General features: G+C 37.4%; 2 protein-coding genes across 3 annotated transcripts; one reads left to right on the top strand and one right to left on the bottom strand.

The window, feature by feature from the left end:
* Window positions 1-596: 596 nt before the first annotated feature.
* Window positions 597-11691, bottom strand: LOC117331901 (putative ankyrin repeat protein RF_0580). The gene is made up of 6 exons (XM_033890867.1): window positions 11658-11691; window positions 9842-9931; window positions 8774-8898; window positions 6427-6535; window positions 6135-6257; window positions 597-4318 (listed from the first exon to the last, which is right to left on the bottom strand). The coding sequence occupies exons 2-6, from the start codon at window positions 9900-9902 to the stop codon at window positions 3840-3842; spliced, it is 897 nt and encodes a 298-aa protein (XP_033746758.1). The 5' UTR covers window positions 9903-9931; window positions 11658-11691; the 3' UTR covers window positions 597-3839.
* A 283-nt stretch (window positions 11692-11974) lies between these two features.
* On the top strand, window positions 11975-19243 carry LOC117331900. Of its 2 annotated transcripts, none has more exons than XM_033890866.1 (7): window positions 11975-12053; window positions 13526-13613; window positions 14587-14717; window positions 15285-15398; window positions 16437-16614; window positions 17029-17289; window positions 17644-19243. In XM_033890866.1, the coding sequence occupies exons 2-7, from the start codon at window positions 13538-13540 to the stop codon at window positions 17718-17720; spliced, it is 837 nt and encodes a 278-aa protein (XP_033746757.1). In that variant the 5' UTR covers window positions 11975-12053; window positions 13526-13537; the 3' UTR covers window positions 17721-19243. The 2 variants fall into 2 exon arrangements, with proteins under 2 accessions (XP_033746757.1, XP_033746756.1); XM_033890865.1 differs by having other exon boundaries at window positions 17641-19243.
* Window positions 19244-25844: the final 6601 nt, after the last annotated feature.

Here is a 25844-nt window from a genome sequence, read left to right as displayed (position 1 = left end):
AATAAAAGTTCACATCAGGATGATTACAGGAAAGTATTTACGGGTAAGTTGATATGCCATTTATATAATAAATATCACAAGGTAAGATTCGGTACATCAAAAAGTATGCATGCATAGCTATGTTGCAGTGTGTATATAATTCTCACAGGTCTGTATGTATAAGGTTGTCATGTACAAAAATTCAGACAATCACTAAAAATGACATAAAAAATAACAATTGTCAAACAAATCTTGTATATAATTCATAAAAATTCCTATTGAAAGAACTAAATATGGCTAGTTTAAATATTAAAACACTGACAGGTCAGTCAGTGTAACAAGTCACCGGGTGAGTACATGATAAACCGGTATATATACATGTAAACCCTAATACATTCTCTGTTGACGGAACAAAATATCTTTATTGAAGTAAGAAAATAAATTACCCTGGTACATAAATGGCGAATGGGACCCTTTTATATAGGTAGACACGTACAAACACTTACGGCCACTGGGACCCTCTTATGTAGGTAGACATGTAAAAACACTTACGGCCACTGGGGCCCTCTTATGTAGGTAGACACGTACAAACACTTATGGCAACTAGGACCCTCTTATATAGGTAGACACGTACAAACACTTACAGCCACTGGGACCCTCTTATGTAGGTAGACATGTAAAAACACTTACGGCCACTGGGACCCTCTTATGTAGGTAGACATGTACAAACACTTACGGCCACTGGGACCCTCTTATGTAGGTAGACATGTAAAAACACTTACGGCCACTGGGGCCCTCTTATGTAGGTAGACACGTACAAACACTTATGGCAACTAGGACCCTCTTATGTAGGTAGACACGTACAAACACTTACAGCCACTGGGACCCTCTTATGTAGGTAGACATGTAAAAACACTTACGGCCACTGGGACCCTCTTATGTAGGTAGACATGTACAAACACTTACGGCCACTGGGACCCTCTTATGTAGGTAGACATGTAAAAACACTTACGGCCACTGGGAACCTCTTATGTAGGTAGACATGTACAAACACTTAAGCCACTGGGAACCTCTTATGTAGGTAGACACGTACAAACACTTACAGCCACTGGGAACCTCTTATGTAGGTAGACATGCAAAAACACTTACGGCCACTGGGAACCTCTTATGTAGGTAGACATGTAAAAACACTTACGGCCACTGGGATCCTCTTATGTAGGTAGACATGTAAAAACACTTACGGCCACTGGGAACCTCTTATGTAGGTAGACACGTACAAACACTTACAGCCACTGGGATCCTCTTATGTAGGTAGACATGTAAAAACACTTACGGCCACTGGGACCCTCGTATGTAGGTAGACACGTACAAACACTTATGGCAACTAGGACCCTCTTATATAGGTAGACACGTACAAACACTTACAGCCACTGGGACCCTCTTATGTAGGTAGACATGTAAAAACACTTACGGCCACTGGGACCCTCTTATGTAGGTAGACATGTACAAACACTTACGGCCACTGGGACCCTCTTATGTAGGTAGACATGTAAAAACACTTACGGCCACTGGGGCCCTCTTATGTAGGTAGACACGTACAAACACTTATGGCAACTAGGACCCTCTTATATAGGTAGACACGTACAAACACTTACAGCCACTGGGACCCTCTTATGTAGGTAGACATGTAAAAACACTTACGGCCACTGGGACCCTCTTATGTAGGTAGACATGTACAAACACTTACGGCCACTGGGACCCTCTTATGTAGGTAGACATGTAAAAACACTTACGGCCACTGGGACCCTTTTATATAGGTAGACATGTACAAACACTTACGACCACTGGGACCCTCTTATGTAGGTAGACACGTACAAACACTTACGGCCACTGGGACCCTCGTATGTAGGTAGACACGTACAAACACTTACGACCACTGGGACCCTCTTATGTAGGTAGACACGTACAAACACTTACGGCCACTGGGACCCTCGTATGTAGGTAGACACGTACAAACACTTACGGCCACTGGGAACCTCTTATGTAGGTAGACACGTACAAACACTTACGGCCACTGGGATCCTCTAATGTAGGTAGACACGTACAAACACTTACGGCCACTGGGAACCTCTTATGTAGGTAGACATGTACAAACACTTACAGCCACTGGGACCCTCGTATGTAGGTAGACACATACAAACACTTACGGCCACTGGGAACCTCTTATGTAGGTAGACATGTACAAACTCTTACGGCCACTGGGACCCTCTTATGTAGGTAGACATGTACAAAACACTTACAGCCACTGGGACCCTCGTATGTAGGTAGACACGTACAAACTCTTACAGCCACTGGGACCCTCGTATGTAGGTAGACACATACAAACACTTACGACCACTGGGACCCTCTTATGTAGGTAGACACGTACAAACACTTACGGCCACTGGGACCCTCTTATGTAGGTAGACACGTACAAACACTTACAGCCACTGGGACCCTCGTATGTAGGTAGACACGTACAAACTCTTACAGCCACTGGGAACCTCGTATGTAGGTAGACACATACAAAACACTTATGGCCACTGGGACCCTCTTATGTAGGTAGACACGTACAAACACTCACTTGGCTTTTATTTACATCTGGTAACATGTCTTGATTTGACATCCAGACCGATTGGATGGTTAGTCATGTATTGCAGGTTATAATATTATAATGTTGATGGTAGCCCCAAAACAACAGTTAAAATGATTTAATGATGAAAATTTTCATGGTCAAGATTACCGAAACATTTTCAATGAACCGTTAATTGTATAGACTGTTTTGGACCTTGGTATCATTACTGTCTTCCAGGGCTGAGCTCTATTATACTGGAATTCAGCAGCCATTTTAGGTAGCAATTATTCTAACAACACACATCCTTTGGTTTATATTCTGATCCACCAAAGTTATTTCCCTTTGTTACATTCCATCAGCCAATGGAAGCTGGGATTGGTTTGGGTTTTGATCGTATGTTTTATCACTGTAAATATTTAAAGCCACAAATCACTTTAGATACAGATAAAAATACCTACATAATTCTCCTTTGTGGGTAAACCTTTCCCACTGGAAAGAATATGATTAGATAGTCCCTTGTATTTTTATCACTATGGCTACTTGCAGCTAGTCTTGGTATAGTGGAGCATAGCCTGGTTATATTAGGAGAAGTATGAGGACCAGAAATATGTATCAATAATATTGATTAGATTCTCAACAACAAAAACAACAAAAAAAAAAAAAAAAAAACACACCCCCAGAAAAAAATAATTAAATGAAGCATGAAAATAACAAGACCACCACAATGGAATGACTTAGTAATGATCTTTAAATAATAACATACAAATCTTGTTAAAATATTAGACTAGATCTAACTGGGGTAAAACTGTCAAAACGATAAAGGTTAGAAATATCACGGACTTACATAAAGTCAAAGTCTGTGGTAATATGTTACATACTGGCTAAGAGATGGCACAGGTACATTTATCATAGCCAAGGTATCTTACTCTATGACAAAATACATGTATGTGAATTCACAGGGTGTAACTTGCAAACTCTGTAATGGGATTTGAAGAATTTCATTACCGTAATTAAACTTAAAAATCTTCAGCATTCATCTCAAAAATACTACATTTATCATGTATGAGCTCTAATTAATCATCCACCAAACACTTCTAAAAATACAATCTTGTCACTCCCTACTCTGAGAAATCATATCAATTTTAGTATATGTATACAAAAACATAACAAACAAATATCTTTTGGTATCAGCTAAGTCCCTTTAAAAGGGGTGGAAAGAGCATGGCATAGCCTTTATGGTATAACATTACACTTTGAAAGCTATAAAATCTTTCAGACATTTGGGAAGAGGCAGCTGGGCGGATAACTTTTCCAGTGTACACTTCTTCTGGACATTGGACAAGGCTTCTCTTACTGAGATTCTACAACAGTTCATTAAAGGCAAGGGCTGGGTTAAAATTTCTTCAATCACAGCTTTATCTGTATCCGGAATCTCCACACCTTGAACTACTTGGTATTTCCACTGAACCAGCCTTTTCATGTCGGAGTATTTCATCTCATAACCACAGTTCTGCAGAAGTTTGATGTTGTTGCTGTCACCATTTTGCCAGAGAGAATGTACAACAGAATTGACATAATGGTCCTCATAGTAGACATGGCCATTGGTTTTCTTCACCTCACAGCCCGCTTTCAGTAAGATGGAGATGGTGTCGCGTTGGTCATACAGAATGGCCTGGTCCAAAGGTGTCATCAACTCCTCATTCTGTGTATTGATGTCACAGCCAGCTAATATGGTAAAACCAAGGTAAGAATGAAAACATAGGTCAACAGTCCTACCACCAACAGCAATGTATAATGAACCAACAATTTTTGAGTATCAATGATATGGGAGGATTGATAGGGTATCATAGATATTGTGACAATTCAAATGTTTATTGTGAAAATAACTTGTCACTTGTCATCGAGCTCTTGAAAGCCTTTCTGAGCATAGCATGGAATGAAAGTCATTTGTATTTGGGGTTAATTTAATTAATGTAACATAACCAATGTTACCTTAAAAGGACAAAGGCTGCAATTTATGTTTGAACACTTGCAATTGATCATTTGCTTTAAACAAAATAATCATATATTCCCACAACACACCCTCTTTACTGATGAACGCACTGTTAATCCCAAAATATAAAATATATCACGTGGAAATGAATATGAGGATGCCGGATGCCAGTACAATATTTTTACCTTGGATGAGGACCTGTGTGATATGAGGATGCCAGTACAATATTTACTTTGGATGAGGACCTGTGTGATATGAGGATGCCAGTACAATATTTACCTTGGACGAGGACCTGTGTGATATGAGGATGCCAGTACAATATTTACTTTGGATGAGGACCTGTGTGATATGAGGATGCCAGTACAATATTTACCTTGGACAAGGACCTGTGTGATATGAGGATGCCAGTACAATATTTACCTTGGACGAGGACCTGTGTGATATGAGGATGCCAGTACAATATTTACTTTGGATGAGGACCTGTGTGATATGAGGATGCCAGTACAATATTTACCTTGGACGAGGACCTGTGTGATATGAGGATGCCAGTACAATATTTACCTTGGACGAGGACCTGTGTGATATGAGGATGCCAGTACAATATTTACCTTGGACGAGGACCTGTGTGATATGAGGATGCCAGTACAATATTTACCTTGGACGAGGACCTGTGCGATATGAGGATGCCAGTACAATATTTACCTTGGACGAGGACCTGTGCGATATGAGGATGCCAGTACAATATTTACCTTGGACGAGGACCTGTGCGATATGAGGATGCCAGTACAATATTTACCTTGGACGAGGACCTGTGTGATATGAGGATGCCAGTACAATATTTACCTTGGACGAGGACCTGTGTGATATGAGGATGCCAGTACAATATTTACCTTGGACGAGGACCTGTGTGATATGAGGATGCCAGTACAATATTTACCTTGGACGAGGACCTGTGCGATATGAGGATGCCAGTACAATATTTACCTTGGACGAGGACCTGTGTGATATGAGGATACCAGTACAATATTTACCTTGGACGAGGACCTGTGCGATGTGAGGATGCTAGTACAATATTTACCTTGGACGAGGACCTGTGTGATATGAGGATGCCAGTACAATATTTACCTTGGACGAGGACCTGTGCGATGTGAGGATGCCAGTACAATATTTACCTTGGACGAGGACCTGTCTGATATGAGGATACCAGTACAATATTTACCTTGGACGAGGACCTGTGCGATATGAGGATGCCAGTACAATATTTACCTTGGACGAGGACCTGTGTGATATGAGGATGCCAGTACAATATTTACCTTGGACGAGGACCTGTGTGATATGAGGATGCCAGTACAATATTTACCTTGGACGAGGACCTGTGTGATATGAGGATGCCAGTACAATATTTACCTTGGACGAGGACCTGTGTGATATGAGGATGCCAGTACAATATTTACCTTGGACGAGGACCTGTGTGATATGAGGATGCCAGTACAATATTTACCTTGGACGAGGACCTGTGTGATATGAGGATGCCAGTACAATATTTACCTTGGACGAGGACCTGTGCGATGTGAGGATGTGAGTAGGTAGCAGCATTAAACAGTGGGGTATTTTTCGCACAGTCTCTACTATCTATATCAGCTCCAGACTCCAGCAGCTTACTTACTATCACTGAAACCAACAGATGTGTTTATTTTTGATAAATAGAATTTTTTTGATCCTCTGCTCATAACCATTTAGGTTTACATTAATGCAAAATATTCTGACATTTAAAGATATAATAATTTTTTTACACGCTTATGTATTTGACCTTTGGGTATTGTGTTGATATATTTATTACCGTCTCTGCCCTTCCTGCTGGCCATGTGTAGTGGTGTTTCATCATAGCGGTTCCTGCCATGGATGTCAAACCCACTATCTATCAGTAATAGTACCACTTCATCTGATGCCTGAAACAACAGAGTCAATAAAATTATCACAAAATCTGGCAATAAGTCCATACCCGGTATCTACCCCATCCACCCATAACCGGTGTCTAACCCATCCAACCATACCCGGTGTCTACCCCATCCAACCATACCCGGCGTCTACCCCATCCAACCATACCCGGTATCTACCCCATCCAACCATACCCGGTATCTACCCCATCCAACCATACCCGGTAGTCCTACCCCCATCCAACCATAACCCGGTAGTCTACGCCCATTCCAACCTAACCCGGTAGTCTAACCCCATCCAACCATAACCCGGTAGTCTACCCATCCAACCATAACCCGGTAATCTACCCAATCCAACCATAACCCGGTGATCTACCCCATCCAACCATACCCGGTGTCTACCCATCCAACCATACCGGCGTTCTACCACCCCATCCAACCATACCCGGTGTCTACCCCCCCAGCCAACCATACCCGGGGTTCTCCCCATCCAACCATGTACCCGGTGTCTACCCCATCCAACCATACCCGGTGTCTACCCCATCCAACCATACCCGGTCCTACCCATCCAACCATACCCGTACCCTAAACCGTGTCTACCCCATCCAACCATACCCGGTGTCTACCCCATCCAACCATACCCGGTATCTACCCCATCCAACCCATACCCGGTATCTACCCCATCCAACCATACCCGTATTACCCCATCCACCATACCCGGTTCTACCCCATCCAACCATACCCGGTGTCTACCCCATCCAACCATACCCGGTATCTACCCCATCCCACCATACCCGGCGTCTACCCCATCCAACCATACCCGGCGTCTACCCCATCCAACCATACCCCGGCGTCTACCCCATCCAACCATACCCGGTGTCTTCCCCATCCAACCATACCCGGTATCTACCCCATCCAACCATACCCGGTGTCTACCCCATCCAACCATACCCGGTATCTACCCCATCCAACCATACCCGGTATCTACCCCATCCAACCATACCCGGTATCTACCCCATCCAACCATACCCGGTATCTACCCCATCCAACCATACCCGGCGTCTACCCCATCCAACCATACCCGGTATCTACCCCATCCAACCCTACCCGGTATCTACCCCATCCAACCCTACCCGGTATCTACCCCATCCAACCCTACCCGGTATCTACCCCATCCCACCATACCCGGTGTCTACCCCATCCAACCCTACCCGGTATCTACCCCATCCAACCCTACCCGGTATCTACCCCATCCAACCCTACCCGGTATCTACCCCATCCAACCATACCCGGTGTCTACCCCATCCAACCATACCCGGTGTCTACCCCATCCAACCATACCCGGTGTCTACCCCATCCAACCATACCCGGTATCTACCCCATCCAACCATACCCGGTGTCTACCCCATCCAACCATACCCGGTGTCTACCCCATCCAACCATACCCGGTGTCTACCCCATCCAACCATACCCGGTGTCTACCCCATCCAACCATACCCGGTGTCTACCCCATCCAACCATACCCGGTGTCTACCCCATCCAACCATACCCGGTGTCTACCCCATCCAACCATACCCGGTGTCTACCCCATCCAACCATACCCGGTGTCTACCCCATCCAACCATACCCGGTGTCTACCCCATCCAACCATACCCGGTGTCTACCCCATCCAACCATACCCGGTATCTACCCCATCCAACCATACCCGGTGTCTACCCCATCCAACCATACCCGGTATCTACCCCATCCAAGTCTATAGTTGTTCAGTAAGAATGCTTGAAATGTTATTTTAACATCCTGCATGGCTGCAATACGCCCATCCCTTAATTAAGTTGAGTTACTGTGTTGGCCCCTGGGTTTATAATAGGATAATTATAATATATATAAATACATACTCAGTACAATGTATATTAGTAACTGACATGACAATCAAAATTTACATACAATTTGTATTAATTCACAATCATGTTGATCATTAACTAACTCTTGAGATTTTTGTCAGCATATATTCTACATCAATTTCACTGACTACAATCATAAACCTTCACACTGACCCTTTCCTTAAGCAAATATACTAGAACTACACACACTATCAATAATTGAGTTTAAAAATGGCTCTATATTTTGTAAATTATAACACACAATGATAATACATTTGTAAAAGATGCAGGACATCTGTGGAACTAGTCTTGAAGAACATATGTATCAAAGGTTTGATAAATTATAATACATTTTTTATAAAAAACTTACTGTCAAAACTGCCTGGTGGAGAGGAGGATTTTCTTTAAATAGGTCAGGTAAACAAGAATGAATATGTGACTTGTATGACTTTGGGAAGAATTTTCTTATGATGTATTTCACTTTCTGTAAACTCCCTGTAAACAGAAGTAACAATGAATGTATTATTCTGTTTACATTAATACAAGTCATCTAAAAATGGAAAAACACATGCATTCAAACGAAATAAAAACAATATTATCACTCACCTGGATATTTAAGTGATTAAATATACACATGTTATTTGAATCCCCACCACCAAGGTACATGTATGCTACTAGTCAAATTTAAGTGACAGCCATTGCTTAAGTTCCAGAGAAGTAATTTCTAGCCATATAGCAAAATTGCCCCTTTTCTATCCCACCCTTCAGCCCTCTCGGGGGTCAGTCTGGCAATTTCTACAATTCTGAAGCTCCACCATGTAGGGATGCTTCCAGTCCAATTAGTGGTAAAGAAGAAGTTGTTTGAAGATTCAAGAAATTGTTTACATACAAATGGACGACATTGTTGGTATAAGCTCATGTTAGTATAGTAGACAAGTTTAAATTTTCAACCCAGTCAATTAAACATGTGCAATATATTATATTGGATGCCAAGTCCCTGTGGTAATTTCAACTTAAATGTACATTTTGATCTTGTAATCAATTATTGGATAATTTATGTAAATTGTATTGGCCTTTGTAATATGAATGGAGAGTGAAAATGTCAAAATACATGTCTTACTATCTGTATGAGAGCATTACAGATTCATCCAGGTTTAATTTGGTAGAACAAAATTACAGGTAGCATAAAGAGATATTATATGTCAGTAGCATATACCATATATGTGTCAATTAAATGCATTCTCGCCCCCATTGGCTGTCAGCTATACTGACAAAGTGAAACAAAGGGAAGTAACTCTGATAAATCAGAACGAACAAATGCACACTTTGAAAGCATTGATAACAATTCTACAATATATTGAAAACCGCAACATTATCCAACTGGTTAGAATTTATACAGTCATCACTTTACAGTTCCAGCACCATGCAAAGCTTGTACCTTCCATGATGGCAGATAGGAGGCATTGCCATCTCTCATGAGTAGAAACCTCAGGTTCCATTTCCAATGTGCTCCTATGACGAAACCTTCCTGAAAAAAGGTACATGTAAAATCAGTCAGTAAATTTACTTCACAAAAAATAAACTAATAGGCATTTCTAGCAGAACACCATTTTTCTTATCGTATAGAGAGATGACTTGAAAAATAAATTCCCTAATCATGATACATATTGTCAACAATGTATACATATATTATGTATATGATCTCGTCTACAGGCAGAGAGCAAAGCACCAAAGTATTATCAAGATTGTCTGCATTGAAGCTGATCATGATCCATCAATTTGTGGCAGAGATGAGGCTCTTATACCCTCTCATCAGGGTAAGATCATTTGCCAAATAACATTAATGGCAAGACTTTTTTGACAACTAATAAAATGAAAATCTCCCCTGGGAACAATATCTCCCTATCCTTTACTCCTAAGGGAAGATTCTTTTAATATTTCAGCACATTTCAGTCCTGAGCATGTGCACCTGGACATATTAATCTAAGAGCCAAAGAAGCATGTTCCATCAGCTGTACATGTGTGACAGAGATTGTAGCAACAAATTATCACTGTACAAGCTGAAAGTCATTTATGTTTTCTTCAGATTTTGCTGAATTTCAACTGAGACTTTCAATACCTGTACAGTGGGATTTTGTTGGGGTGCCAAGTAAAAGAACATGGAAAAACACATGTTCCTGCTAAGCAATAGGAATGAATTCGAAACTGAGGTAACTTGCAATTGCATGGAACCAAGTCACCAGTGGCATACCACAAGGCAGTGTACTAGGGCCTTCGTTGTTTGTTCTGTACATCAATGACCTGCCAGATGTTGTCGATGCCAACGTCCTACTGTTTGCCGACGATGCAAAATTGTATAAAGACCACATGTACAATGTAAATGGAGATCTTCAGCGAGACAACTTACAAGAATGGTTGGATCCCTGGCTGCTAAAATTCCACCCGGATAAATGCAAAACAATGAATTTAGGAAAGAAAAATAGTTCAAACAATTTACATTTATATCAGGATGTTGATGGTCTGAGAACCACAGTAACTTTATCAGAGGAAACAGAAGAGAAAGACCTTGGAATAATTGTCGATAATAAATTAACTTTAAAAATCATCTACAAGCAGCTGTGAACAAATTGAACTGAATACTTGGAGCCATCATGCAGAAGATCATACACACTTGTATTTATAAAAAAAATTGTTCTACTTACTGTATAAGGATTTAGTTCGACCCCATTTGGAATATGGATCGAGCATGCATATTTAAACCATACAAACAACAGGACATTGTTCTACTTGTAGCTTTGTGCTACCAGAGACATATATATGTATATATGTCTCATGAGACATATATATGTATATATGTCTCATGGTGCTACCTCACATTCTTTTAGAAAAAAAAATTCTTGCATAGATTTATTTTTTAAAAAATCTATTAATATTTCCTGTTTTTTTTTCGTTTAAATTTAAGATTGACTACCTGGCATATAGATCCTGTGATCAGTTAATTATATATACAACTAGACTAACGGTTGGCGGGCATATCTTTATCATTACATAACCGACCCCAATAACCCTGTAAAATATGGGCGGGTCATGTTACGTTACTTCATAGAAACCATTGTAGTCAAATTCCTTCGGAAATATCTCCAGTGGAATCTTATCGACGGAACTTCGTGATACATTAATCTACCACTTTTCTAAGTTCAACTTTCAAAACAGCACAAAACTCGCGTATTAGGTAAAAATAACAGTTGTGTTACCTCCTAGTTTCTCTTCTGCTTTCCCTTGCGTCAATATATCTATTTATAGACTTATGATAAACTAATACTGTAGGCAGACCACTCTATCCGGAATACGGAGTTGTAGAATAAGCGAAGACAAACTTGCCATAATCTATGGATGATAAGCTATGTGAAAATACGTTCTAATAAATTTCTATTAATTTTGTATTTCATATATCATCTTTTATTTTTGACACAAAGTATCTTTCAGTGCAGATATTCATTTTGACTATTAGCGAGTCAAACAGATTTGTGATACAGATTTCCAGATGAAGTGTTTTTGTGATACAGATTGCATTGGCAAGCTAGGAAATCCATTTGACATTTTACATTTGCGACTTTATTGTTGCGATCCACATTTCCCCTCAGTACGAGGTTTGTATGTCGGGTTACTGTTATGGAAACTAGGTTTTACTCCTTTAATCTATTAATTTATCCAAGTCACTATGTTCACGACAAGGCGATGATAGCTATGTAAATTTAGGTAGTGTCGATGAGAGTGTAAAACGCTTTTCCGCTACAAACGAGCACTACTGTACAGTAGTTATAGGCTACCGCTCAGTGTTACCGTACTGAGTAGAGCTTAGGACAGGCTTGGGTGCAATCCTATCGGGGGTGTTTACAGAAGTACTATATCTATCCGAATATTTCTGATATTGTAGTGGCCTTTTAAAAATGTTATATGCGTCGGAGAATCGCCCTAGCCTTACATCATTAATTAAATTAAATTAGGCCTAACTGTTTTTTTTTTATTTAATCATGATTAAATACAAAAAAAATTTTACTTTACTATTATAGTACTTGAAGATACAAGCTTTGAATCAATCCGCTTATAGAGAATCATTTTGAGTGCCCAAATACTATAAATGCTGTATATATATCAGAGACATATATAGACATATATGTCTCTGATTTACAATGGGCACTCGTCATATGTATCAAAATTGTGTTCAGGACCGGCTCAAGATCTGGACTCGCTTGAAAAAATACTGCTAATGATGAAAAAATTGAGAATATGTTAACAGGAAAAAGTTATTGAGAATTCTATGTATCTGTTAATGTTTACTGAATATGTACAGTTCTATGAAAATTTTGTTCCATATATGTGTATTAAAGCATTTTAATGAAAACTTACGTTTACGTCTAAAAATAAGTTGACTGTATATATTAATATGAAAAAGAGAAAAAATCAAAAATGCTACATTCGTGTAGCAGGCTGGGTTTTAATTGTAAATACTGTACATAGTTGAATGATCGCCTTCTAGCTTCAGGCTAGGGGAATTTCCCTTTAGCTCAGTAGGTAGAGTGGCAGACCAGTAAGCCGAGGGTCGCGGGTTCAATCCCGACTGGCTGCACACTACTACTCCTTGAACTTTTACACTGGTGCCGCAGACCACTCCAAGTGAAAGCAAGAGGCTTCCTTGGAGATGGAACCTAGGTTGGTGTGTTTGGGGGCGAACACGTTTAAAGGAGGGAGTAGTGTAGCAGGCCGGGTTTTAATTGTAAATACTGTACGTATACATGTACATAGTTGAATGGTCGCCTTCTAGCTTCGGGCAAGGGGTAATTTCCCTTTAGCTCAGTCGGTAGAGCGGCGGACCAGTAAGCCGATGGTCGCGGGTTCGATCCCGGCTGGCTGCACACTACTACTCCTTGAACTTTTACATTTGTACTGCTACAAATGGTAGCAAATTGACTTCCAAAATTTGGACAGACATCAACTCAAAACTCAAACTTTCAAACTTTATTTCATTTCTCTTCACAAAATTAGATGTATATCAACTGAATATTTGCAACTGAAATTTGATTATAATGTGTATGATGGACAGTGATGTTTCTATCTTCAGAGTAAAGATGACATGAAGCCTGTTGTGGTTCCAGTTCTAGTTCTCATTATCACCCTCTTGCCACAGAACGCTGCTGATAGCACAACCAGTAGGTTCTAACTTACTTTTTTTCAATTTTCACCTTATACTTCTTAATGATCAAACTAGTCGGTCTTCATTTGGAGTTCTGTTTACCCCGGTTTACATCAGTTATAGATTGACTCTGGTTTATACATGTATCAGTTTAAGCTATTTTAATTCTTCTTTACTTTAGAAACATAACATACACAAACTTACATACACCTGACAACCTCGGAAAGTCCAAAACAACACAAGGAACATTTACATCTGGCAGTCAGACAAAAACTATGACAACATGCACACACTTTGATATACCAACTTCAACAAGAATAGAATACAGAAGGTACAGTCTATCAATCAACCAACCGTGTACATGTATACATATATATGTTATTGTATTGATGAATCAGGTGTGATATTGATTGAGTTAATTGTAACTGTACATCCTACACACATATATATCGAGGCTCTTATATATGTTATGAGTGGCTTTGTTATATGGAATTTATTTTAAAATTTCAATAATTTGATGTGACAAGATCGAGTCCTAAATCAAGTGACATATCAAATTATTTAATTATTAATATCAAATTCCATATGATATAATCACGAGTACAAGATTATGTTGATCATAAATATATATACATTTGTATACCCAATGTTTATGAGAACATTATTGTTTATTATATTGTTCTGTCCTTGGCTTTCAAGTATAGTGTAAGGTAGGATATTTTACTGCAGGGATCACCACAATTTCAAAATGATGGGTGGAGGGAAATTTTTTGACAATTTTTTCTGAACATGTACTTTTGTGGATGTCATGCAGCCTCACGGTGCGATGTTTCGAGAAACAACATTAATTATGACATTAAGAATAGAGATTTAATTATGTTGTTTGATTTAGTTCTAAATAAATATGCATTTTAATCATTTGCTCACTCTATGCCATATATATCGTGTAAATTAAACTACTAAATGTGTTCACTGGTTTTGATTTTCAGTTAAACTCGATGAAGGTTACTGTAGAAATTCTCTGTCACCGTCGGTCAACCCCGAGAAGCTAAAGCCAGGCAATACAATCAAACTTGTGTGGAATAGTCCTTCAATCGAAAGATGTTCGGCATATTTCAGAGTAGGTTTTGGTCAACAACATTGCATCCAAATAAAACTGCTGATTGATATCACTTAATCAAATTTTTACATGATTATCTGTTATTTCCTATTTCATATTGGTAAGGATTTATTTTGATTGATATGTCATGACGTGATAGTTGTTGTAAAAGCTAGTGTAAGGCTTGTGTTTGCACTGTTTAATAATGTACCAACTAAATGGCTTGACATTATGACATATAAAAGTAGTGGTGATTTTACATATATTTAAATATATAAACAATCATATCTATTATCTATATAAGATAAACATTTAATTGTTGACCTGTTGAATTAAAAAAAAAAAAAACTAACATTTATCTTATATTTAAATATATAAACAATCATATCTATTATCTATATAAGATAAACATTTAATTGTTGACCTGTTGAATTAAAAAAAAAAACAACTAACATTTATCTCTTGGCTTCTGTATCAGAATTGTCTAACAATCTACCTTCAATACATGTAGTTCTATCAGTTTAAAGCATATACATTTTTGTTGACCTGTATATTGACTGATGTTGTTCCATGTTTCGTTGTATTTAGGGTGTGGGGGAGGACATCAAGGACTTGTACAAGGTGTGTGTGAGACCTCTGTCATACACAGTAAAGGACTGTGATGTGGAGTTAACTTATTCCCAGGGAGTCAGCATTGCAAAGGTACATGTCGATACACTCTCAAACAATGTGTTGTAACACTAGAAAATCTATTACAACAATGTAGTACCACATGAAGAAAAAATATCGCATTATTACGAGTTGTGTTATCTTACTACCGGTATTAATATTACAAGTCATACATTGTTGTTATCATGACTGAAGCCTACATCATCTCGTTATTAAGAGTTGCAATATGCCATTATTATGAGTTCAGTTATTTCGTTATTACCACTTATATGATCTCGTTATTAAAAGATAGATTGTGACTTATTATAAAGACATAATAGATTACAGGTAACTCGTAATAACAAGATAACGAAACTCATAATTACAAGATTTTTTTTTTCACATGGTACTAACTGGCTTTTGTAGTACCAAAAACTCAATGGGTCAATATTGCAATGGAACATGTATCTTCAGGATCAGATACAATGTGTTTTAACAAACTTTAAGGTTCATCAGTATTGCAAAGAAATGTATTGCAATGAAGAAATTTAGGAGTCTTGTTTGAATACATGTAAATGACCTGGACTCATTTTCAAGGTCACATATATGCATACCTTGATAAGGTCTGGAAACTGTAAATAAGACTTTTTCTATTGTCTAAAATATGATGTACATGTAGAATTCAATTAGGTCTATCTAATCAATGTCCAAAAACAAGGGACAGGGTGCCACTCAAAAAAGCTATTTCCTCAACAAGGTAATCTGGACAGCTAAAGAAAATATTTGCCCTGTGTGTAGTTAATATATGGAACAACCTGGTAGAGGAAGTAATATCGGCTTCAACAGTTAATTCTTTCAAAAATAGACTAGACGGGCATTGGACGGATTAATAACTTTTATATAATTATACATCAGAACTCTTGTAGAAATGGAACTGTGCTCACAATTAAGGAATGTTGTATTCATATATGTACTGGTAATAAACTTAACTTAATCCATACATTATATTTCAGTCCTACCAGTACTCCCTCTACCTGATATACAGAATGTAGAGATGTCTGATCTATCTAATCTATATATTGTATATTTCAGTCCTACACATGTTACAGTACTCCCTCTACATGGTGTACAGAAGCGGGATCTAACCTTCTTATCCGAATCAAATCCTCCTCCAGTTTATTGGATAAGATCATCCCAGATGTTTTAAAACCATCAGTGACAGCGTCCATGACTCTGGAGTTGTACACTGAGGAGGTGTATACTGTAGGTGGTATGTACTTTCATTGTTATCTAAGAATCGTACTTAGTGAGGGGGAACAACTCTAAGTTACTACTTGCAAGATGTCATATATATGCCACCTATAGTGTCAGTTCTTTGGTTGACGGTTTTGTACTTAAATACATTTAAAGTAATTTGTAAACATGCATTAATTTGTTGTTATTTGGTATTGATTTGGATATGAAGTAAAAGTAGAGGGGCATAGACAGCTGTTCATCAGTAAAATGTTTTACAATTGATTTATTTGTTATTGTTCCCCAATTTGGTGTAGTTTAGGTCAATTTGTCTTTATGAATAATTAAACTTTAACATCGAAACCTCAATACATAAGTACATCTCGCATCATAGAACACCAGATTAACAAGATTAAAGTTGTGTTTAAATTTGTGTTAATTGTTTTGACAGCCTATACTAAGCTGGGGATGATCATTGGAGCAGCAGGAGGTGGTATAGTCGGTGTGGTCTTTATAGTCATATTTGTGGTGTGTATTGTCCAGCACGTGAGAAGTAAACGGAAACAACGTGATGAAACTCACAACAGACGTCAATGTCACGATTTACCCCTCTCACAGAGAAGTGACCAAAGAGCCAACGATAATCTGATCTCCCCATCCTCAATACCGAGCTCAGTTGATGTTAACATAGATGGAAATAAATATAAGCTAGGTAAGTTAGTAGAATGGTTAAGTGAGATTGAAAATTATAATCGTATTATTGTATTTATCCTCAAAGAAGCCCCCTACCCTTGTGTAAAAGAAGTGTTATGTAGTATAAAAGTTCTGGGAGGGCTTATTTGTGAACTACTTTTAGCTTACTATTATAAAACTGATGATTCTACATAACTCAAGGGGCTTATTTGTGGGCAGGGGATTATTTACATATAGATACAGTATGTTGGTTAAGCATATTAGAGTGAGATTTCGTTTTTTTTCTGTTTTGTTTGTATCTATTAGGTTTAGTTTATCATCAATAATTAGTTTATATATCAAGTTGATCATGTTTCTTTTTATTTCCTAGCAGATCCGGCTGACCTTCCTCCCCCATCTTATGATGAAGTTATGGCCCTAGAGACAGAAGAATCAAGGCCAACAACATAACCATGGCAACATCGCAAGAGCTTCACATCACCATGGCAACATCGCAAGAGCTTCACGTCACCATGGCAACATCACAAGATGGATTTCACATCACCATTGCAACATCACAAGATGGATTTCATATCACCATGATTCACTTTACCCTGGAATCATAATATGGTACATAGCCATTATTTCACAAAGTGAACCTCTTCCGGAATTTTTGAATAAGCCCTCTATTTATTGGTTTTTATTCAGCTGGTTGACTTTGAATTTGACAGTTGTTTGTGTGTAATCGATGAAAATATTTCAGGAATTTCCAGTTCATTTATTTGCCGAACTTAGCACTAGATTTTAAAGAGCTGACAGGACAAACCAGCTGATATGAGTGATTAAATCAATCCCTACCTTGAGCATGTGGTCAATGAAATTTCAATGCAAGGGTGAGATTCTTTAATCTTAAACTGAGGCTCGACTGAGGGAAGAATATTCAAGATTCTTACTCAGAGGGTTGAAATCATTTGCAACAAGGTTGGAAATGATTATTTTTCTCCCACCTATTTCCTTCAAGTTTCCCTACAACTTCAATAGTGATTTCCCTCCTTATTATCTTTTTATACAAGCAGCATTAGTTATAGTGTCAGCAGTATTAGTTTATCGCAGTAAGGCATTAATTCAAATATGTAAGAAATGCTTGTCAAATATGCAAGCTTTTTCAAAACTTTATTATGATGCCATCCTTGTACTCACTTGCAGTTCATGATCAGAAGGTCACTGTAATCTGTCATACCCTCTAGGGGTTGAGAGAGAAATCTTTAAAAGCAAACATTAAAGACAAGCAAGTGAATGGTGGGAGAAGTGGAATGGCCTAGCGGTTTCCCTAAAGTATGCTTGTTTTTACACTTTGATTAGGGTATGTGGTTGTTCCTTAACTATCAGTTTTATCTGCCCTGGTTCTAGTGTAAGCTGTGGCAAAAGACACACTGTGATAGCTCTTTATAATAAACTTTAACATTCCTTATCCCAGTAGCCTACCAGAAACATGACGGACAAACTGTAAACTTTATAAAGATTTATTTTAGTATCTGACACCTGTTAACTTGATAGATCAGTATCTGATACCTGTTAACTTGATACATCAGTATCTGATACCTGTTAACTTGATACATCAGTATCTGATATCTGTTATTAAACTTGATAGATCAGTATCTGGCACCTGTTAACTTGATAGATCAGTATCTGATACCTGTTAACTTGATACATCAGTATCCAGTTAGTTTATTGACTGGCTTGGTGAAAATGCATATACCAGTTTATTAGAAAGGCTGAAATCATGAAAAAAAGAGTTTATAAAACTGCTGTTGATATTTTATACTTATAAAGGCATTATTGTATATTATAACATTTATAGTGTGTAATATTTCAGGGTATTAGATACCATCACTTAAGCATTGATGTCTTCTTTTTTTTAGTTTCATCAGGGTATGAAACAAATTTTGTTTGCAAACTGTATGAATCCGCATAGCGCATACCCCTATGAAACTAAAAAATAATTGACATCAACGCTTATAATTAATTTTTGAAAATAATTTTCTTATTTCAAACACGTTTTATGTACAATTTTACTGATTTTATGTGGTATTCTTTTTCTCAAATCAATACGCAACGTCAATTGCCGTATTGTGACGTCACATTTTTCGCGCCATTCTCAGAATTTTTTTCATAGTGGTATGAAAAAAAATCTCAACTAATTAGAAAGCCGCATTCTGCGTACAAACAGTGGAAAATTATTTATATTTTGATGCAAGATACATTCAGTTAAAACATCGAAGCCTTTTATACATGCAATATATTTTCATAAGGTTATTGAAATAAAAATGATTGCTAAATTATATTTTACATATTTAACATATTTTTATTGATTTCCTCACAAGACTTAACACATGACAGTCATGTGATCCTAGTTTATGCATGTTGATATTTTGATGTTTCTTGTGGTTACCGGTATACTTGTCAATTGATCAGGATGATTTATTTAATTTTCATGTGATCTTTATTTGAGTGCCATGTGGTGTTCATTTGAGTGTTGTGCGATTTGTGTCATGTTGTCTTTATTTGGTGTCATGTGACTTGTGCCACATGGCCTTCATTTGAGTGTTGTGCGATTTGTGTCATGTGGTCTTAATTTGGTGCCATGTGACTTAAATCATATGGCCTTCATTTGAGTGTTGTGCGATTTGTGTCATGTGGTCTTTATTTTGGTGTCATGTGACTTGTATCACTTGATTTTCATTTGAGTGTCATGTGATCTATATATTGTGTGGTCTTTAGTTTCACATGATCTTTATTTGAAACATTCGCATTGTGTTTTGTAAACAGGTTGTGAGGATTCAAGCTGGGAGAGTTTGATAGCATTACATGATTATTGAGGCCTTGTATAGTGAGAACAGATCTGACCATTTCACATGATTGTATATAAATGTAATTGTTTATAAAACTAAAGCATCATTAAATGTGAACAGAAAGACAATTGAAAGGTAATTATATATATATGCTGCACAGCATTTTCTTTATGCTCCTTTCTAAGTTCAGTACAAAATTAAATTTTTCATTCAATAATAGTTTTTTTATAATATTCATCTTTATCTTATCGATACTGTGTGTATTAATTTTTTGACTGTAATTTTTTCTTAGTGCCAGTTTGGGTTGTTATGTAATTAATTAACCTGTTGTATCAAATTTTATGGTTTATTGTGAGAAAGGTTGATCACCTACACTGCTGAATCTTGATGAACAAAGATCACATGATTTACTATAAATATTTGGGGAAAAAACAAATGTACAAAACATATACATGTACCCGATTATCAAGAAATTGATGTCATAACATGACAATAGGTTTACAATTCTAGATTGTTATACCTTAAATCGTATGTGTAACTGTTTGATTTTAATTTTTAGGTCTATAAAAAAGTGACCTGTAATGTGATGTTGACGTCTCAAAAAACCCTGATTTGATTCAGTTTTAACAAAATTTTGCGAGAATCTTCCTATCGTCTGCATGAAGATACACTAAATATGTGAATGATATGGTCTCTACCCCCAGGGCTTTGAAAGGTTTTGCCATTAGGAGTGAAGTTGGCTGTAATTTAAAAAAAAATTGTTTTCCTTAGACCCAGATATGCTGGATTAAATACTCGTCATGGATGAAAAGGTCGTAAATTGCTTAGCAGACAATAGAAATTGTAAATTCCCTTTTGGATAGGTGGTGAAGTTGTAGTGTACATTTGTATATGGGGAAAATGATGCTCTCATCTTTTTTTTTTATTGCAATTGGAAATGTTACAAACTTGTTTGGAATAAGCTATATAGATAAGATTTGGTAAAATGAACATTTTGATTTGGCATGACCCATCACCAGAGTCTGAGAGGCAGGGTCAATATGGGTCAGAAGTCTTCTTCAGACCCAGATATGTATACTAGATATTAGATGTTTAGAGCTGTAAGTGTGCGTTTCTCATGTTGTTGACAAATTTGTAGTTGCTGTACATATACATGTACTTGATAAACACAAGCTACAATTACATTACTTTACTAATATGATATTTCCATGTCAGGTCATAACAGCAATTTTTAGTATATCAGAACTCCGGTGACTGTTACGGGCCATAGGTCTCTTATTTAATGGAGGGAAGAGAATGATACATACTTTTCTAGTCACTTAGTGGTGAGTTCCACTTCAGACAGCATCGATCAGTACATTTCGTGTTGGACGTAGTTATTACTTTATAAACATACTAAAGTTGTCCTGTTTATTTAGCAAAGTAAGTTCCACTTCAGACAGCATCGAGCAGTACATTTCGTATTGGACGTAGTTATTATTTTATAAAAATACTAAGGTTGTCCTGTATAACAAAGGTGATACAGTCAAGCAACTTTTGTTAAGTATGATCCAACACTAATATAAAATCTTATCACGTATTGGCCTGTTATCCAGTGAACTTGCCGTGTAATACTTTTGTGTCACTATTGTAATACATCCTGGATCATTTTTCATTGCCCGCACCAGTCAGAAATCGATGGTGACATCATGATATGCCATTGCATCATGAATTGTACACGGCAAAACAAAATTGCTGCCTCTGTTCGATTCTGCCCTCCACATTTTGACTTTAAAACCTCTCAAAATGTAAATTTTCTTCGTTATATATGATAAAAAGTATTGTAATTTTTTTTATATAAGCATTTTATGAAACTCATCTCAAAGTTTCAATTTTGCTGAGATTTTTTTGCCAAAAAATTAAAAACATCAAAGACTCGGGTAATAAAATCTCATATGAAATAAACACTCATTTAAGATCCAATATTTTATATGTATATATATATCAACACGTAATATCGAGGCATTGCATTCAATGTATAAACCTGCTGTTCTGTATAGTGGTCATGAGTAGTTGAATTTCCTCTGGTTTTAGGGGCCGTGGTGGCCAAGTGGTTAAGGTGTACCGACACTTTAACACTAGCCCTCCACCACTGGGTTGTGAGTTCGAAACCTACGTGGGGCAGTTGCCAGGTACTGACCATAGGCCGGTGGTTTTTCTCCGGGTACTCCGGCTTTCCTCCACCTCCAAAACCTGACATGTCCTTAAATGACCCTGGCTGTAAATAGGACGTTAAACAAAAACAAACCAAAATCTGGTTTAAACACCAGATAAATGTATAGACCTTATCCATTTTGATTGATGTCCAGTCCAGATATATCTGGCTATCCAAATGTCTGACTCCACGTGTTAGGGTAAGAGGAAACTTGGAATAATCTTTTTATATGTTAACGCTACATCTCAAATCAAATGATACATGTAAATCCTTATTGTATAAATCACGGTGATAACATTAAAAAGTGTTACTGTATCAGGAACAAGTCCAACCATTCACTTGAGAAAAGATTAATCCCATCCACAACATTCAGTATGCTAATATGCGTTTTTTCCAGCTTCCCTGTTACTGTCTTGGCTTTCGTTGTAGTAACACATCCCAACCTTTTTAGTGTAATTTTGATTTGCTTTTTCCTTAAGGAGTGTATATAGTTAATGTGCTTCATATTCTCTTAACTTTACATTTTATAATTTTTCTGAAAAATACAAATTTGTTTTTTCTCTTCATACTAAAACGCAAAAATAACTACGTTTACAGTATTTTGTTTTTTAGCTTGATTATTTTTGAGTTGGAATTATTATTTTGCTTCTATAGTGCTCTCTTCCTGCTTATTATTGCCCCATACAACATTTACATGTTTATCACGCTTACCATATTTAATAATCTCTCTGATAAGTCATGGAAAACTAAAATACACATTTTATTTCAGCAACGATTTATATCTAAATATATAATCACAATATTTTTCTTGAAATACGTTTCTACAGTATGTCTTAGTATATGTGGCAGTTTGAAACGAATGCAATCGGTTCATACATGTACATGCAGTTTTAGATAAACGGCCTGTCAAATATGTTGGACAGTTTTATCCAATCTGATGCTTTTGACCGTTGGCAGCTCAATTATTCAACTTGTCTAATCAAGAGACATTCACTATGACTGGTTTTATGTCTAGCATCAACAAAGCTACATGTATGTTCCGATATTGAGGACATTTTTTTTTCGCGAGTTAAACCCAATTTTCTTGACATACTAATGCAATGAGCAAAAAATCTACATTTGGTATCTTAAAGTGTAATTCGCTGATATATGCCGTACGTGCCTAGCTACCGTGTCAGTTTGTTTCTCAGGAAGCTGAGAAACGGCCGGTCAATGCTGTCGTGGTTGTGTTCTTGAGCAAGACACTTTGCCATAATTGATCAAGATGGCATGTGACGGCCTCCTGTATGTTCACTGAGGTAGTCGCCAACTACTACAAGGAGACTCCGCCTCAAAATGACCCTGGCTGTTCGTGGGGTGATAAAACCAGCAAACAAACAAATCAATGGGACAAATCACAAGTGTGTATTAAGGCGAGAAGACAGCAGCTTCCAAACACAATAGACCTCCTGTTTTTACTTACTTGGTTCAATAACATTCCTTGCATCTTGCCTTGCTTCTTGAAGCTATGTGTATAAATTCATGAGTATAAAATAGCCCCACTAAATACTACAGGTTATGAAATGTCAGTCATTGAGAAAACAATCATGGAATACGTATCGGGCATATAACCTATGTATCAATACATTCAAATGGTTCATTTTAATTTTGATGAATATAGCTTGTTGGCCACAAAGATTTGAGTTATAATTGCAGGTATCAATCATGATTCATTTTGAGTATCTATTGCTTAGAGAGAGGTCAGTGTGAGGCCCACTAGTTTCGGAAACACCCGGTAGATTCCGTACCATATATCTAGTGAACTTCTCATTTTAGATATCTGACACTGAATAGCGTGATGACGAAAACTAAAGATGGGGTAAATTTTATCCTGATATTTTAACACTATAGAATTGTTATAAAACCATATATTTTTGGAGATTGACATTTTGTGATGTATATAGTTTAGGTTATCAGGTTATATATCATCTGGTAGACATCAGGATTTAAATGGTTGTACATATTCATATTGACATGTCATTCCCAGGCACACATAGGTTATCCAGAGATCCTACCGTTTATACTAAGGACCCTATTTTGGTGAGATGTTGAGAGTTCTGGTATTTATACTAAGGACCCTATTTTGGTGAGATGTTGAGAGTTCTGGTATTCTTCTTGTCCACTAGAACCAGAGGGTACTCACCTACTGTGCATTGTATTATATACCATGTTTTAATTGTTATTTATACGCATGTTTGATCAATACAAAATAAACAAATTGGTAACAAATGGTGTGTTTTTCCTCTTTTTTTTTCATGCCAAGGTGTGGCATACGGTATCCGTCCGTTGTTGTCCGTCAAAATAAACAAATTGCTACATGTCACAAAGTACTGAATTGATTTGAACTAAATTTGGTCAAAAATATTCTTAAGGGGGGGGGGGGGGGGGGGGGGGGGGAGATTTTGCATAAATGGTGACTCTGTCCTCAAGGACCAGAGGTGTGGGGCCCAATAGGGGAAATAGGGGTAAGTCATTTAAATTGCTACTAGTCATAAAAAAAACTTAATTGATTTTAACAACATTTGGTCAGAAACATCATTAGGGGAAGGGGAAACACCCATTCAACCAGCATTTTATCATGTAAACTATCCCTGTTACTGTTCAAAGAATTAGAACGCTTACTTGCTAAGCCGCATCAGAAAAGTTGTGCCAGTCTTCTCTAAAGAGACACAGGTTGTGAAGAGGCGACAACTTCATGACCGCAGTTTACTCAGGGATACAGTTGAATATATTTTCGAAAAGTCAGAAGGGATTATCATACTATATATCCCAGATGATTAGTGTGATAACGATTGTCAGTTGGCAGGATACAGCATATGTGATTCTAATGATGACTGATCAATATAAAAAAGTTCCAAATTTTACACTAATATCCTAAGGGGTAAAATGTTATTGTAAATAAAGTGGTTTCTATGTAAAAGTTAAGATCAAGTTTGTTTTTATTTGCTTGAAAATTGTGCTATAACCTTATGAAACATTATTTTCCAAGTATGATACTGTATACCACATGGGCCTTCATATATTTTCGAGAGAGGAATATTTTCGCGAAGATTATTTAGGATAGCGAGGTTATTTTGCAGTACAGTGATGTAAAACTGTATTGATATTGAGACGGGAGTCCGAGATTAGAAAATATAAACTTTTGTTTTACGCTTTGCTCGGAAAGTTCACGTAATAAGAGAACACATAAAACGAGCAAAGGAAATTCAAGAATGATCTTAAGATTTCTGACATCATTGGAGTCCTCCAAAACCTACACATTTAAACTGGTATAGAGAAGAAAAGAAGGCATATTTGTACTTTGACCGAGTTTATGGGTGGGTAACTGGTCCTTCGTCATGATTATATATAATTCAGGGTTTAAATAGGTACCTCCTTCACAGTTACCTCACATAACACAGATAAATAATACCTTAGTGGGTCATAGTAACACGTTATAGGTCACAGTAACACGTTTCGACTAGACTAGTCGTATACTGCTCTTGTCATAAACAGCGGTGATAAAAGGAT

The sequence above is a fragment of the Pecten maximus genome, chromosome 7, assembly GCF_902652985.1.
Source record: "Pecten maximus chromosome 7, xPecMax1.1, whole genome shotgun sequence".
Taxonomy (NCBI): Eukaryota; Metazoa; Mollusca; class Bivalvia; order Pectinida; family Pectinidae; genus Pecten; species Pecten maximus.
Note: the sequence above shows the minus strand (reverse complement) of the source record. Positions and strands in the feature narration are given on the sequence as shown.